At 45.7% G+C, this 14,121-nt stretch overlaps 1 protein-coding gene and 1 long non-coding RNA gene across 15 annotated transcripts in view; one reads left to right on the top strand and one right to left on the bottom strand.

Annotated features, from left to right (window-relative positions):
- Positions 1 to 14,121, bottom strand: part of LOC143764221 (uncharacterized) — a 321,683-nt gene that overhangs the window by 102,340 nt on the left and 205,222 nt on the right. For all 10 annotated transcript variants that reach the window (XM_077249606.1, XM_077249602.1, XM_077249607.1 and 7 more), the window contains one exon: positions 985 to 1,176. In XM_077249606.1, coding sequence (XP_077105721.1) covers positions 985 to 1,176 — 192 coding nt within the window. The remainder of the gene's footprint in view (positions 1 to 984; positions 1,177 to 14,121) is intronic.
- The window catches only part of LOC143764224 (uncharacterized), a 105,265-nt gene that overhangs the window by 47,540 nt on the left and 43,604 nt on the right, over positions 1 to 14,121 (top strand). For all 5 annotated transcript variants that reach the window (XR_013213113.1, XR_013213114.1, XR_013213112.1 and 2 more), the window contains exon 4: positions 8,635 to 8,823. This is a non-coding gene — a long non-coding RNA (uncharacterized LOC143764224). The remainder of the gene's footprint in view (positions 1 to 8,634; positions 8,824 to 14,121) is intronic.

Raw genomic sequence — 14,121 nt, 5'->3', positions numbered from 1 at the left:
GGCGCTGCTAAACGGATTAAAATGATACCTGGGGTGAAGAAATCAGTTTTGTAGTTCTTGTGTAATCTCTGTTAGAAGTTTTCGGCTAATGATATGCCTGTGATCCGGGGCGGGACTGTAGACAGAGTCTTATGTTCCTGCTCTGAGCCATAGAAACCAATGAGAGACCTGCCCACAGAACGTTGGTTTCACATCAGAGGAGAGGCACAGAATTTGGTGGTTGCATATCAGAGCAGATGCAAAGAACTGGGTGATTACACAACAGAGGAGATGTGCTGAACTGGGAGGCTACACATCAGAGCAGAGGCAGAGAACTTGGTGGTTACACATCAGAGCACAGGTGCAGAATGTGGTGGTTACACATTGGAGCAGAGGCATAGAACTTTGTGGTTACACATTGGAGCAGAGGCACAGAACTTGGTGGTTACACATTGGAGCAGAGGCACAGAACTTGGTTGTTACACATTGGAGCAGAGGCACAGAACTTGGTGGTTACACATTGGAGCAGAGGCACAGAACTTGGTGGTTACACATTGGAACAGAGGCACCAAACTTGGTGATTATAATATCAGGAAGAGACTTAATAATTTTGGTTGTCATCTCATTCTGATAGATCAGAAGCATCCTTACTTGAATTAAGGGCCCACAGGCCTCACCATGTGACCACAACTCCGTCACACATAAGGCAGCATAATAAAGGTGATTTCAAATAATCTGACGCATCGCCTGTAAGGGAAGGGTTCAGTGCTTCTATCTGCAACAATACACTCTGTTATTCATTAAGGTGGTGACTTGGGTCAGGACTTCTCCTCAGAGCAGCCTCAGGTTTCGGGCCTAGGACTTCAAGTGATTTTGTGTTTCTCTATTCAACTAAAGCTTGTAGACGATCCTTCCAAAAATGCTGAATATCTGGCAGTAAAATGCTTCATAGTATAGGTTTACACATATAATTTGTCCTCCATAGAATTCTTGATAGTAACTTACCATTACAGAAGTGCCCAGATGGACACAGCTCACAGTCACTAGGTGCCTTGTTGCCACTGACTGGAGCATAGGTGCCACTGTCACAAGGAACAGGCGAGGGGGTACCTTCTGGACAGTAGTATCCAGAAGAACAAATTGTTTGATTGGAACGGGATGAGCAAACATCACAGAAGTGTCCAGCCTCGCAGTCCCCTAACAAAAAAAACAGTGGCAGTTATGAACAAAAAAGTCGTAGTTACTCACCGATAACGGTGTTTCTCAGAGCCCATGACAGCACTACCAGAGAGAGGGAATCCGCCCTTCAGGGACAGGAAACCTACAGGATAAAAAGGGCGGTACCTCTCTCCTGCCTCAGTTTAGTTTACAGAGCATCAGAGGTCCTCCAGGTTAGTGATAACAAGAAATACACATATTTTAGCAAAATACTTATGAAGATTACACCGTGTCTAAATCAAACACACACTTCGTATAATAAAGTGCTCACCGCACACGTGATAAGGGGGGGAATAAGCAGGTGCTGTCATGGGCTCTGAGAAACACCGTTATCGGTGAGTAACTACGACTTTCTCAGTCGCCCATGACAGCACTACCAGAGAGAATTGCAGAGATTATTGCTTTAGGGAGGGACCACAGCCTGCAAGACCCTTCTTCCGAAGGTTAAGTCCGACGAAGAGGCTAAGTCTAAGCGATAGTGCCTAAAGAAGGTTGAAGGTGTTGACCAGGTGGCCGCCTTACAGATTTTATCTATTGGTACCTCCGACCTTTCGGCCCAGGAGGTCGCCATAGCCCTTGTAGAGTGTGCCTTGAGTCCTTCAGGAACTGCATTTCCCGTGGACGAGTATGCCAAGGCTATCGCATCAGTAACCCAACGAGCTATAGTGCCTTTGGAGGCTTTGAGTCCTTTCCTAGGTCCCTGAAAGCAGACAAAAAGACAGCCTTCCTTCCTACACTGACGGGAGGATTCTAGGTAGTGTATTAGACACCTTCTCACATCTAAGGTGTGGAATTTTTCCTCTTTTTGATTTTTCGGGTTTGGACAGAAGGAAGGAAGGATTATTTCCTGGGATCTATGGAAATTGGAAGCAACTTTGGGTAGATAAGCAGGGTCTGTTCTTAATATTACCCTATCCTCCATGATTTGTGTGAAGGGAGGGTTCGCAGATAGAGCCTGAAGGTCACTAATCCTACGGGCAGATGTTAGGGCTGTAAGAAGGGCCGTTTTGAGGGATAAGATTTTAAGTGGTATCAAATCTATGGGTTCAATCGGGGGTTCTGTCAGAGCTGATAGTACTAAATTTAAGTCCCAAGATGGAGGGTTTCTGATTTTTATTGGCCTAGACCGTACAGCGGCTTTAATGAATCTTGCTATCCATGGGTTAGTGGCAATACTATCATTGTATAACGCCCCTAAGGCCGCTACTTGTACCTTTAAGGTGCTCACCGATAGGCCCATATCCAAACCTTTCTGCAGGAACTCTAATATTTTGACCACTGGAACCCCATCTTGTAGTCTTACCCCGGAGGTGGACAGAAACTTTTTCCAAGTTTTACCATAAATTTTAGTTGTTATTGTCTTCCTACTTTTTAATAGCGTGGAGACTAAATTATCTGAGAATCCCCTTGCCCTTAGCAGTGACCTTTCAAGTTCCACGCTGTCAAGTGTAGATTTGCCGACTGAGGGTGGAACACCGGCCCCTGTGATAAGAGGTCCGGAAGATCCGGAAGGACCCAGGGATCTGTGACCAATAGGATTCTCAGCCCGGAAAACCAGGCCCTTTTGGGCCAGAAGGGGGCTATTAGAATGATACTCGCCCTGTCCTGTCTTATCTTCCGTAGGACTGCCGGTATAAGTATATAAGGGGGAAAGGCATATGTCAGACCGCGAGTCCAGGGAATCGAGAATGCATCCAGTGCTCGGGGGTTCCCTCTGTGGTTTAGAGAACAAAACTGTTTTATTTTTCTGTTCTCTATACTGGCGAAGAGGTCTACTACTGGTACCCCCCAGATTTTTGTGATCTGATCTGATCGAAGACCCTTTGGTTCAGAGCCCATTCCCCCTGTTTTAGCTGGGTACGGCTTAGGAAGTCTGCCTTTTTGTTCACTACGCCTCTTATGTGCAACGCCGAGAGGGATAGGAAGTGATGTTCGGCTAAGGTGAAGATTTGGGAGGTAGTTTCCATCAGGGCCTGGGATCTGGTCCCCCCCTGGTGGTTCAGGTAGGCCACTACTACTTGATTGTCCGAGAAAACCCGGACATGTTGTCCCCGTCTTTGGGAAGAAAAACTGACAGAGCATGGCTCACTGCGCAAAGTTCTTTTTGATTTGAGGATACCTGGTATTTAACCCCTCTGATGCCGCTGTCAATAGTGACAGCGGCATAGAGGGGGATCGCGCAGGGACGGGGGCTCCCTGCGCTCTCCCACCGGAGCAACGCGATGAGATCGCGCTGCTCCGGTGACCTGGAAGGAGTCCCCGGATCCAAGATGGCCACGGGACTCCTTCCGGGTCATGAGATGACCCTGCTTGCCGGCGTCTGCTGAGAATTCCTCATAGCAGGCGCTGGCAAGCCTCTGCAATGTGCCTGTCAGATCGATGATCTGACAGAGTGCTGTACACACTGTCAGATCACCGATCTGTGATGTCCCCCCCTGGGACAAAGTAAAAAAGTAAAAAAAAGATTTTTCCACATGTGTAAAAAAAATATAAAAAAATTCCTAAATAAAGAAGAAAAAAAAAAAAAATTCCCATAAATACATTTCTTTATCTAAATAAAAAAAAATCACACAATAAAAGTACACATATTTAGTATCGCCGCGTCCGTAACGACCCCACCTATAAAACTATATCACTAGTTAACCCCTTCAGTGAACACCGTAAAAAAAAAAAAAAAAAACGAGGCAAAAAACAACGCTTTCTTCTCATACCGCCAAACAAAAAGTGGAATAACACGCGATCAAAAAGACGGATATAAATAAGCATGGTACCGCTGAAAACATCATCTTGTCCCGCAAAAAAAAAGCCGCCATACAGCATCATCAGCAGAAAAATAAAAAAGTTATAGCTCTCAGAATAAAGGGATGCAAAAACAATTATTTTTTTATATAAAATAGTTTTTATTGTGTAAAAGCGCCAAAACATAAAAAAATTACATAAATGAGGTATCGCTGTAATCGTACTGACCCGAAGAATAAAACTGCTTTATCCTTTTTACCAAACGCGGAACGGTATAAACGCCCCCCTAAAAGAATTTCAGGAATTGCTGGTTTTTGTTAATTCCGCCTCCCAAAAATCAGAATAAAAAGCGATCAAAAAATGTCATGTGCCCGAAAATGGTACCAATAAAAACGTCAACTCGTCCCGCAAAAAACAAGATCTCACATGACTCTGTGGGCCAAAATATGGAAAAATTATAGCTCTCAAAATGTGGTGATGCAAAAACTATTTTTTGCAATAAAAAGCGTCTTTTAGTGTGTGATGGCTGCCAATCATAAAAATCCGCTAAAAAAACGCTATAAAAGTAAATCAAATCCCCCTTCATCACCCCCTTAGTTAGGGAAAAATAATACAATTTAAAAAAATATATTTATTTCCATTTTCCCGTTAGGCTACTTTCACACTAGCGTCGGTATGGGGCCGTCGCGCTGCGTCGGCCCGACATACCGACGCATACTGTGCAAGCGCCGCACAACGGGGGCAGCGGATGCTGTTTTTCCACGCATCCGCTTGCCCATTGTGAGGTGCGGGGAGGTGGGGGCGGAGTTCCAGCCACGCATGCGCGGTCGGAAATGGTGGACCGTCGGCACAAAAAAAGTTACATGTAACGTTTTTTGCTGCCGGCGGTCCACCACAACACGACGCAACCGTCGCACGACGCTTGCGACGTGTGTCAATATGTCGCTAATGTTAGTCTATGGGGAAAAAACGCATCCTGCAGATGACTTTGCAGGATGCGTTTTTTCGCCAAAACGACGCATTGCGACGTATGCAAAAAAAGCTAGTGTGAAAGTAGCGCTAGGGTTAGGACTAGGGTTAGGGTTGGGGTTAGGGCTAGGGCTGGGGTTAGGGTTGGGGTTAGGGTTTCAGTTAGAATTGGGGAGTTTTCACTGTTTAGGCACATCAGGGGCTCTCCAAACGCGACATGGCATCCGATCTCAACGCGTTTGTTTGCGTTAAAAACGCATGCGTTTTTATAGAAAAAAAACAGAACACACACTGAAAAGTCACCCACCACCATCAAGGTGATAAAGGGATCCAAACCCTAACCCTACCCCTAAACTCACCCCTAACCGTTTAATGAACATTTTCTGACAGTCATAGTGCCACGTATTTCAGTGCCACGATATTTCAGTGCCACGTCTTTCAGTGCCATGTCTTTCAGTGCCACGTCTTTCAGTGCCACGTCTTTCAGTGCCACGTCTTTCAGTGCCACGAATTTCAGTGCCACGTATTTAAGTGCCACAATATTTCAGTGAAATACGTGGCACTGAAATATCGTGGCATTTACGTGAAATACGTGGCACTGAAATATCGTGGCATTTACGTGAAATACGTGGCACTGAAATATCGTGGCATTTACGTGAAATACGTGGCACTGAAATATCGTGGCACTTATATACGTGGCACTTATATACGTGGCACTTATATACGTGGCACTTATATACGTGGCACTTATAAACGTGGCCACTGAAATATCGTGGCACTTGTATACGTATATATGTATATACGTATATAAACGTATTTCAGTGCCACGTATTTCAGTGCCACGTATTTCAGTGCCACGTATTTCAGGTTAGGGTTAGGGGTAGGGTTAGGGTTTTTTGTTTTTTTCTCGTTTTCCTGTGTTTTTCTATAAAAACGCATGCGTCTAAAAAACGCATGCGTTTTACCGCGTTTACATGCGTTTTTTCACACATGCGTTTTTTTAAAAAACGCATGCAGATAAAAACGCAAGTGTGAAACCAGCCTTACCCTTGGGAAAATAAAAACGTGGGGGCTAAAATATAATTTTCGTGGGAAAAAATATATTTTTTATTTTCACGGCTCTGCGTGATAAACTGTAGTGAAACACTTGTTGGTTCAAAGTTCTCACAACACATCTAGATAAGTTCCGTGGGGGGTCTAGTTTCCAATATGGGGTCACTTGTGGGGGGTTTCTACTGTTTAGGTACATCAGGGGCTCTGCAAATGCAACATGACACCTGCAGACCAATCCATCTAAGTCTGCATTACAAACGGCGCTCCTTCCCTTCCGAGCTCTGCCGTGCGCACAAACAGTGGTTCCCCCCCATATATGGGGTATCAGCGTACTCAGGACAAATTGGACAACAACTTTTGTTGTCCAATTTCTCCTGTTACCCTTGGGAAAATAAAAACGTGGGGGCTAAAATATAATTTTCGTGGAAAAAAAAATATTTTTTATTTTCACGGCTCTGCGTGATAAACTGTAGTGAAACACTTGTTGGTTCAATGTTCTCACAACACATCTAGATAAGTTCCGTGGGGGGTCTAGTTTCCAATATGGGGTCACTTGTGGGGGGTTTCTACTGTTTAGGTACATCAGGGGCTCTGCAAATGCAACATGACACCTGCAGACCAATCCATTTAAGTCTGTATTTCAAACGGCGCTCCTTCCCTTCCGAGCTCTGCCGTGCGCCCAAACAGTGGTTCCCCCCAATGTATGGGGTATCAGCGTACTCAGGACAAATTGGACAATAACTTTTGTGGTCCAATTTCTCCTGTTACCCTTGGGGGAAAAAAATTGCGGGCTAAAACATCATTTAGTGGAAAGAAAAAATGATTTTTTAATTTTCATAGCGCTACATTCTAAACTTTAGTGAAACAATTGGGGGTTAAAAGTGCTCACCACACATCTAGATAAGTTCCTTAGGGGGTCTTCTTTCCAAAATGGTGTCACTTGTGGGGGTTTCCACTGTTTAGGCACGTCAGGGGCTCTCCAAACACGACATGGGTTCCGATCTCAATTCCAGCCAATTTTGCATTGAAAAGTCAAATGGCGCTCCTTCCCTTCCGAGCTCTGCCATGCGCCCAAACAGTGGTTTATCCCCATATATGAAGTATCAGCGTACTCAGGACAAATTGCACAACAACTTTTGGGGTCCAATTTATCCTGCTACCCTTGGGAAAATAAAAAATTTGGGGCAAAAAGATCATTTTTTGTGAAAATTAATATTAATTTTTTTTTACGGCTCTACATTATAAACTTCTGTGAAGCACTTGGAGGTTTAAAGTGCTCACCACACATCTAGATTAGTTCCTTAGAGGGTCTACTTTCCAAAATGGTGTCACTTGTGGGGGTTTCCACTGTTTAGGCACGTCAGGGGCTCTCCAAACATGACATGGGTTCCGATCTCAATTCCAGCCAATTTTGCATTGAAAAGTCAAATGGCGCTCCTTCCCTTCCGAGCTCTGCCATGCGCCCAAACAGTGGTTTATCCCCATATATGAAGTATCAGCGTACTCAGGACAAATTGCACAACAACTTTTGGGGTCCAATTTATCCTGCTACCCTTGGGAAAATAAAAAATTTGGGGCAAAAAGAACATTTTTTGTGAAAATTAATATTATTTTTTTTTTACGGCTCTACATTATAAACTTCTGTGAAGCACTTGGAGGTTCAAAGTGCTCACCACACATCTAGATTAGTTCCTTAGAGGGTCTACTTTCCAAAATGGTGTCACTTGTGGGGGTTTCCACTGTTTAGGCATGTCAGGGGCTCTCCAAACACAACATGGGTTCCGATCTCAATTCCAGCCAATTTTGCATTGAAAAGTCAAATGGCGCTCCTTCCCTTCCGAGCTCTGCCATGTGCCCAATCAATGGTTTACCCCAACATGTGGGGTATCGGCGTACTCAGGACAAATTGTACAACGACTTTTGTGGTCCAATTTCTCCTGTTACCCTTGGTAAAATAAAACAAATTGGATCTGAAGTAAAAATTTTGTGAAAAAAAAGTTAAATGTTAAATTTTTTTTAAACATTCCAAAAATTCCTGTGAAGCACCTGAAGGGTTAATAAACTTTTTGAATGTGGTTTTGAGTACCTTGAGGGGTGCAGTTTTTAGAATGGTGTCACTTTTGGGCATTTTCTGTCATATAGACCCCTCAAAGTCACTTCAAGTGTGAGGTGGTCCGTAAAAAAAATGGTTTTGCAAATTTTGTTGCAAAAATGAGAAATCGCTTTTCAACTTTTAACCCTTATAACTCCCTAACAAAAAAAAATTATGGTTCCAAAATTGTGCTGATGTAAAGCAGACATGTGGGAAATGTTGTTTATTAACTATATTATGTGATATAACTCTCTAATTTAAGGGCATAAAAACAAAAAATTTGAAAATTGCAAAATTTTCATAATTTTCAACAAATTTCTTTTTTTTCACAAATAAATGCAAGTCATATCGAAGACGTTTTACCACTATCATAAAGTACAATATGTCACGAGAAAACAATCTCAGAATCACCAGGATCCGTTGAAGCGTTTCAGAGTTATGACCTCATAAAGTGACAGTGGTCAGAATTGTAAAAATTGGCCGTGTCAGTTAGGTGAAAACAGGCTTCGGGGTGAAGGGGTTAAGGTCATATGAGGGTTTGAGCGAGCTCCGGACACAATGCTTAGTATTTTTTGTTTCTTCAGGTCTGGAAGGCGACATTCCTGTAAAACCGAGTCCAGAGTTAGGCCCAGAAACTCTTGCACCAAGGTCGGTTCCAGTTTTGACTTCTGGAGATTTAGGAGCCAACCTAATTCTGTTAGAGTTTTTATCACTCTGCTGCACTGTTGGCGACAATGTTGGGCTGAGTTGCTGACAATCAGGAAGTCGTCTAGGTATGGTATTATAATAACATCTTCCTCCCTTATGTGGGCCATCATTTCTGCTACCACCTTGGTAAAAACACGGGGCGCTACCGAAATGCCAAACGGGAGGGCCTTGTACTGGTATTCTTTTACTACTCCCTCCATGACTACTGCTAGTCTGAGGTATTTCTGTGAGTTTTTGTGGATGGGGACGTGATAGTACGCGTCGCTGAGATCCAACACTACCATGAAACAATTTGGAAACAGGTTTTTTATTGTAGATCTTATCGATTCCATTTTGAATGTTTGATTCTTTACAAAACTGTTTAATCTCCGTAGATTTATTATTGTGCGGAAGGAACCGTCCGGCTTTGGAATCAGAAACAGTGGGGAAAAGAATCCTTTTCCTCTTTCCGGTAATGGAACTTCTCGGATCACATCCTTGGTTATGAGTTTTGAGATTTCTAGTTCCAAGGCCTGTTGTTGCCGCCATGAAGGTTTCAATGGAGTGACCACATAGTGTTGGGGAGGAAGGGTGGTAAAGTTTATTTGAAGTCCCATTTTTATTAGGTTTAAAATCCAAGTACTGGAAGAGATTTTTTCCCAGGCCGGAAGGTATTGAGACAGTCTCCCTCCCACCCTGGGGGAGGTGTCACTTAGGGTTTTTTTTATTTCTGGGGGAGTTGCCAAAGAGGAAGCCCCTGTCTCTATTTCTCCCCTCCTCCCACCTGTTCTGTTCTCTAGGGGGGCGTCTGCGGAAAAATTTCCTGTTCCGAAAGGGCCGCCTAACGTATGGTGCGGCCAGGTTAGGGAACCCCTTCTTCTTATCCCCTGCTTTTTGTAAAATGTCATCTAGGGTTTCCCCAAACAGAAATTTTCCCTCACATGGGATTGAACAAAGTTTTTGTTTTAATATAAATAAACAGGTATCCAGAAGGCGCTGCCCAAAAACTGAATAAATTTGCAGCAAATATGATGATGAAAACCACCCTATTCATCAAATGATAAACACTGTAAAAGATATATAAAGGATATATTTGCGCTAAAAATATCAGTATAAAAATATAAATAAATGTGTGTAAGAGGGTGGTGCTGTTATGCATAATAAGAAACCCGCTGTCACTTTAAGAGGCTGCACCCCCCTTTGTCTATGTGATGGTATGTTCTGCTGTTCTCCCCTGCTCTTGTTTTGCTATGGACTGCTCAAGGCTGAGTGAAGAGGTGGAGCTGTAGCAGCGTGCAGGAAGAAGTCTCCAGAGGGAAGATAGAAATACTGTGTGTTGTGTTCTGTCCTGTTTTGCAAGGAAGAGACTTTGGCTGCAAGAAAGATTACACAGCTTGAGACGAACTGTGTTTGTCAGATAGACTTTCCCGTTTACAGCAAAGAGTGGCTGTTCTGCGCTGGTTGGTGAAGCCACGAAGATACTTGAAAGGGGACTTACAGTTTCCAGGAGCAAGAAGACCTCGCTTTGCAGAGCCGATAGGAATCCGTGCGCACCACCGTTTTGGACTTCTGGGGGCCCCCTGGGACTGGACCTGTGTCCCCAACATCACCGTGAGTCTGTTCCTGCCTGGTGCACCAGTTAGGGCATAGTGAAGGCTACAGTAGCTAGAGCACGGTAGCCGTGTGGCCTGCGTAGTAGAGGCCAGGGAGGCTATATGCAGAGTAGCATTGAGATATATATGTTTTATTGTGTAAAGTTGCTGGTGAGATAGATTCTGAGTTTATGATTGTTGAAGCACTGTGCGGTTATATAGACAAGTTGACTCATGTGCATTATCTTTTGCTATTGTAAATCCGCTTTTGCATCTTCCATGTCCCCTCCATTCCCTGTCTCCCAATAAATCCATCCTTTGTTGATTGCACCTCGTCTTGTGTACAGTAGTCTCCTGCACCGTGGTGGTCCCCGGGCCATCGCTTCAAGTGGCGCTGCGAGCAGGGTACTGTCACTAAGATGGAGGCAGCAGACAGCAATGGCGGGAATGCTAACATTAATGGGGATGCTGTGGGCATTGGTGGAACCCCTGCAAGGACACTCCCTATGGGCACCATATTTAGTGTGCTCCCAAAATTTGACGGCAAGAATATGCCACTGTCCGACTGGGTGTCTCGGCTGCAATGCACCCTGAAGATTTATAACATAAGCCCAGTCCTTGAAGTGGATATTGCTTTAACTGCCCTAGAGGGGGAAGCCCGCAGAAACGTCTGCCTACAACCAGAACTCACCCGCAGTACCCTGAAGGAGCTAGTGAAGTTCCTGGAAGAGATCTACGGTGAGACCGCTAGCGCGGGACATCTTCGCGCCAAATTTTTCTCTAGGCTGCAGCGGGAAGAAGAAGGAATTTCTCAGTATGCAACAGTACTGCAAGAAGTGTTCGAAGAGGTGCAGAGAAAGGAGGCAGATGGACTTGGCGGCATGGGCTCTAAAGACCGGATACTCCGGGAGCAATTCATTCTGGGACTACACAGTACATCCTTGAGGAGAGCACTGTCAGAACGGATCCGGGCAGACCCGGCCCTTACGTTTCGTCAAGTCCTGGCGGAAACAGTGGCCAGAAGTAAAGAAGAAAGCTGTGCGTCTGGAGTGATGCGTGTCCAGAGCACCGATGCCAGAGGGGACCCAAACCATCAAGAAGTGCTGGTCCAGGTAGTGCAAGATTTGCAGCGGTCCCTTGTGAACGTACAAGAGAAACTGACCCAGATGGAGCGGAGAGTGGGGGAACTACAAGAAACTGACCCACCATACTCATATAACCATTCTTCGGCCCGATCGACAAGGAATCAGTGGGAACAAGCCCCCTCCCGTCAGACATCGGCGGCCCGAGGACAGGCTGGAAGTACCCCTCGGCGAGGGGGAGGCGTTCAATGCTGGGAGTGTAGAGGACGGGGGCACCTTGCCAGAGACTGTCGGAACTATACTCAAGGCCAGTGGAAGCCGCCGTTAAACTACCAACCCCCGCAGTAGTGCGGCACTCTGCGGGGGAGGCGAGAAGAGAGGCCGCTCCATATCATAACGAACACTTGATCGCTGGGAGCCCCATCCTACGTGCTGAATTTGAAGGAATTCTGGTGGATTGCCTGGTAGATACCGGGTCACAAGTGACAACGATGCCAGAAGCATACTTCAAGCAGCATTTCCAGGACCTGGCCAAGCCAGAGAAAGAGACATTGATCCGGTTGTTTGCTGCCAACCAACAACCGATCCCGGTCACAGGGGTCGTGTGGATGAATATTCGAATCTGTGGCCAAGAAGTTGGGAGAAAAGGGATCCTGCTAGTCCCTGAGCCTATCAAGAAAGATGTGCCTGTAGTACTGGGAATGAATATCCTACGTGAACTCGATCAGATTATGTTGACCAAGCGGGGACCTGGATATTGGAAGAAGGCTACCCCACATAAGCCTACTCAAGAAGCCCTTCAACGACTGATCCGCATCTGTGGGACGCAGAAGAGTGTGCCATCTTATCAGACGGTAGGGGTCATCCGGGCTCCTGGGAAAGAACCTGTAATCCTACCTCCCGAGCAAGAAACTATAGTGTACCTCCCAGTGGGGACTCACCGCAACCTTGATGGGTTGGAAGTGGTTGTTCAGCCTGTGGTAGGCGGAGGAGTGGATCAAGAAGTCATGATAGCTCGTACGATAGCTGTGGTCCAGCGAGGACATGTCCCCATAAGAGCTTTGAATGTGAGCCCCAGGGAGGTCGCCTTGCCACGAGGGACAGATCTGGCCCTGGTGTACCTGCATAAGGGTGAAGTGGTGAGTCAGAAGGAGATGTCTTTATCACCGAAAGAAGGCGTGGGGTGGGCCCTGGCAGTTGCTGCGGAAGACGAAGAGACACCATCCCCGGAGTGGAGTGGACGGGTCATCCTTGAGCAAATGGAAGTGGATGTGAAGGCTATGGGCCCTGAGCGTGTGCAAGCGATAGAAACTATGCTGTGGAAGAATCAGGCCGCATTCGCCCGTCATGCCGAAGATTTCGGCTGTACTGAAGCCATCACGCATGAGATCCCGACTGGGGAAGCTCGTCCAATTCGAGAACGATACCGGCAGATCCCGCCCAAAATGTACCAAGAGGTGAAAACGTTACTGGGGCAGATGCTGGATTCAGGAGTGGTGCAGAGTAGTCAGAGCCCTTGGGCAGCCCCGGTGGTGCTCGTCAAGAAAAAGGACGGGACCTGTCATGATCTCTGCAGGCAGAGATCATAGCAAGCCTATAGAGGGACAAGCTCTCGGAAGATGGAACTATACTGACCATGAACTAAGCCTGCCGCGCAACTAGAAATAGCCAGGTAGCATTTCCTATTTATCGCTAGATGCCCAGCTCTGGCCTAAGACCTAAATAGCTAGCAGAGGGAAATATAAGACCTGGCTCACCTCTAGAGAAATATTCCAAAGAAGACAGTAGCCCCCCACATATAATGACGGTGAGTTCAGATGAAACAACAAACGCAGCAGGAAAATAGTCTTAGCAAATTTGAGGTCCGCTTACTAGATAGCAGAAGACAGATAGTATACTTTCATGGTCAGCAGAAAAACACTAACAAAACACCATCCAGAGATTACCTTAAACTCTGGCATTAACTCATAACGCCAGAGTAGCAATCCCTGATCAACGAGAGCTTTCCAGACACAGTAACAAAACCTCAGCTGTGAACTGGAACAAATAGGCAAAACAAAACATGGACAAAAGTCCAACTTATCTAGTAGTAGTCTAGAAGCAGGAACAAGCACTGAGAGGCATCAGATAACATTGATGACCGGCAAGAAACCACCAGAGAAATGAGCTTAAATAGCGACACCCACTACTGATGGAATCAGGTGAAACAGGAAAGAGGATGACAAGTCCAATTCCACAAGCGGCCACCGGGGGAGCCCAGAATCCAAATTCACAACAGTACCCCCCCCTCAAGGAGGGGGCACCGAACCCTCACCAGATCCACCAGGGCGACCAGGATGAGCCCTATGGAAGGCACGAACAAGATCAGAAGCATGAACATCAGATGCATTGACCCAAGAATTATCCTCCTGGCCGTAACCCTTCCAGTTGACCAGATACTGGAGTTTCCGTCTGGAAACACGAGAGTCCAAAATTTTCTCCACAACGTACTCCAACTCACCCTCAACCAACACCGGAGCAGGAGGCTCAACTGAAGGTACAACAGGTACCTCATACCTGCGCAATAACGACCGATGAAAAACGTTATGAATGGAAAAGGACGCAGGGAGGTCCAAACGGAAAGAAACAGGATTAAGAATCTCCAATATTCTATAAGGGCCGATGAACCGAGGTTTAAACTTAGGAGAAGAGACCCTCATAGGGACAAAAC

Source organism: Ranitomeya variabilis, chromosome 4 (assembly GCF_051348905.1).
Source record: "Ranitomeya variabilis isolate aRanVar5 chromosome 4, aRanVar5.hap1, whole genome shotgun sequence".
In the NCBI taxonomy this organism is placed as follows: domain Eukaryota; kingdom Metazoa; phylum Chordata; class Amphibia; order Anura; family Dendrobatidae; genus Ranitomeya; species Ranitomeya variabilis.
Note: the sequence above shows the minus strand (reverse complement) of the source record. Positions and strands in the feature narration are given on the sequence as shown.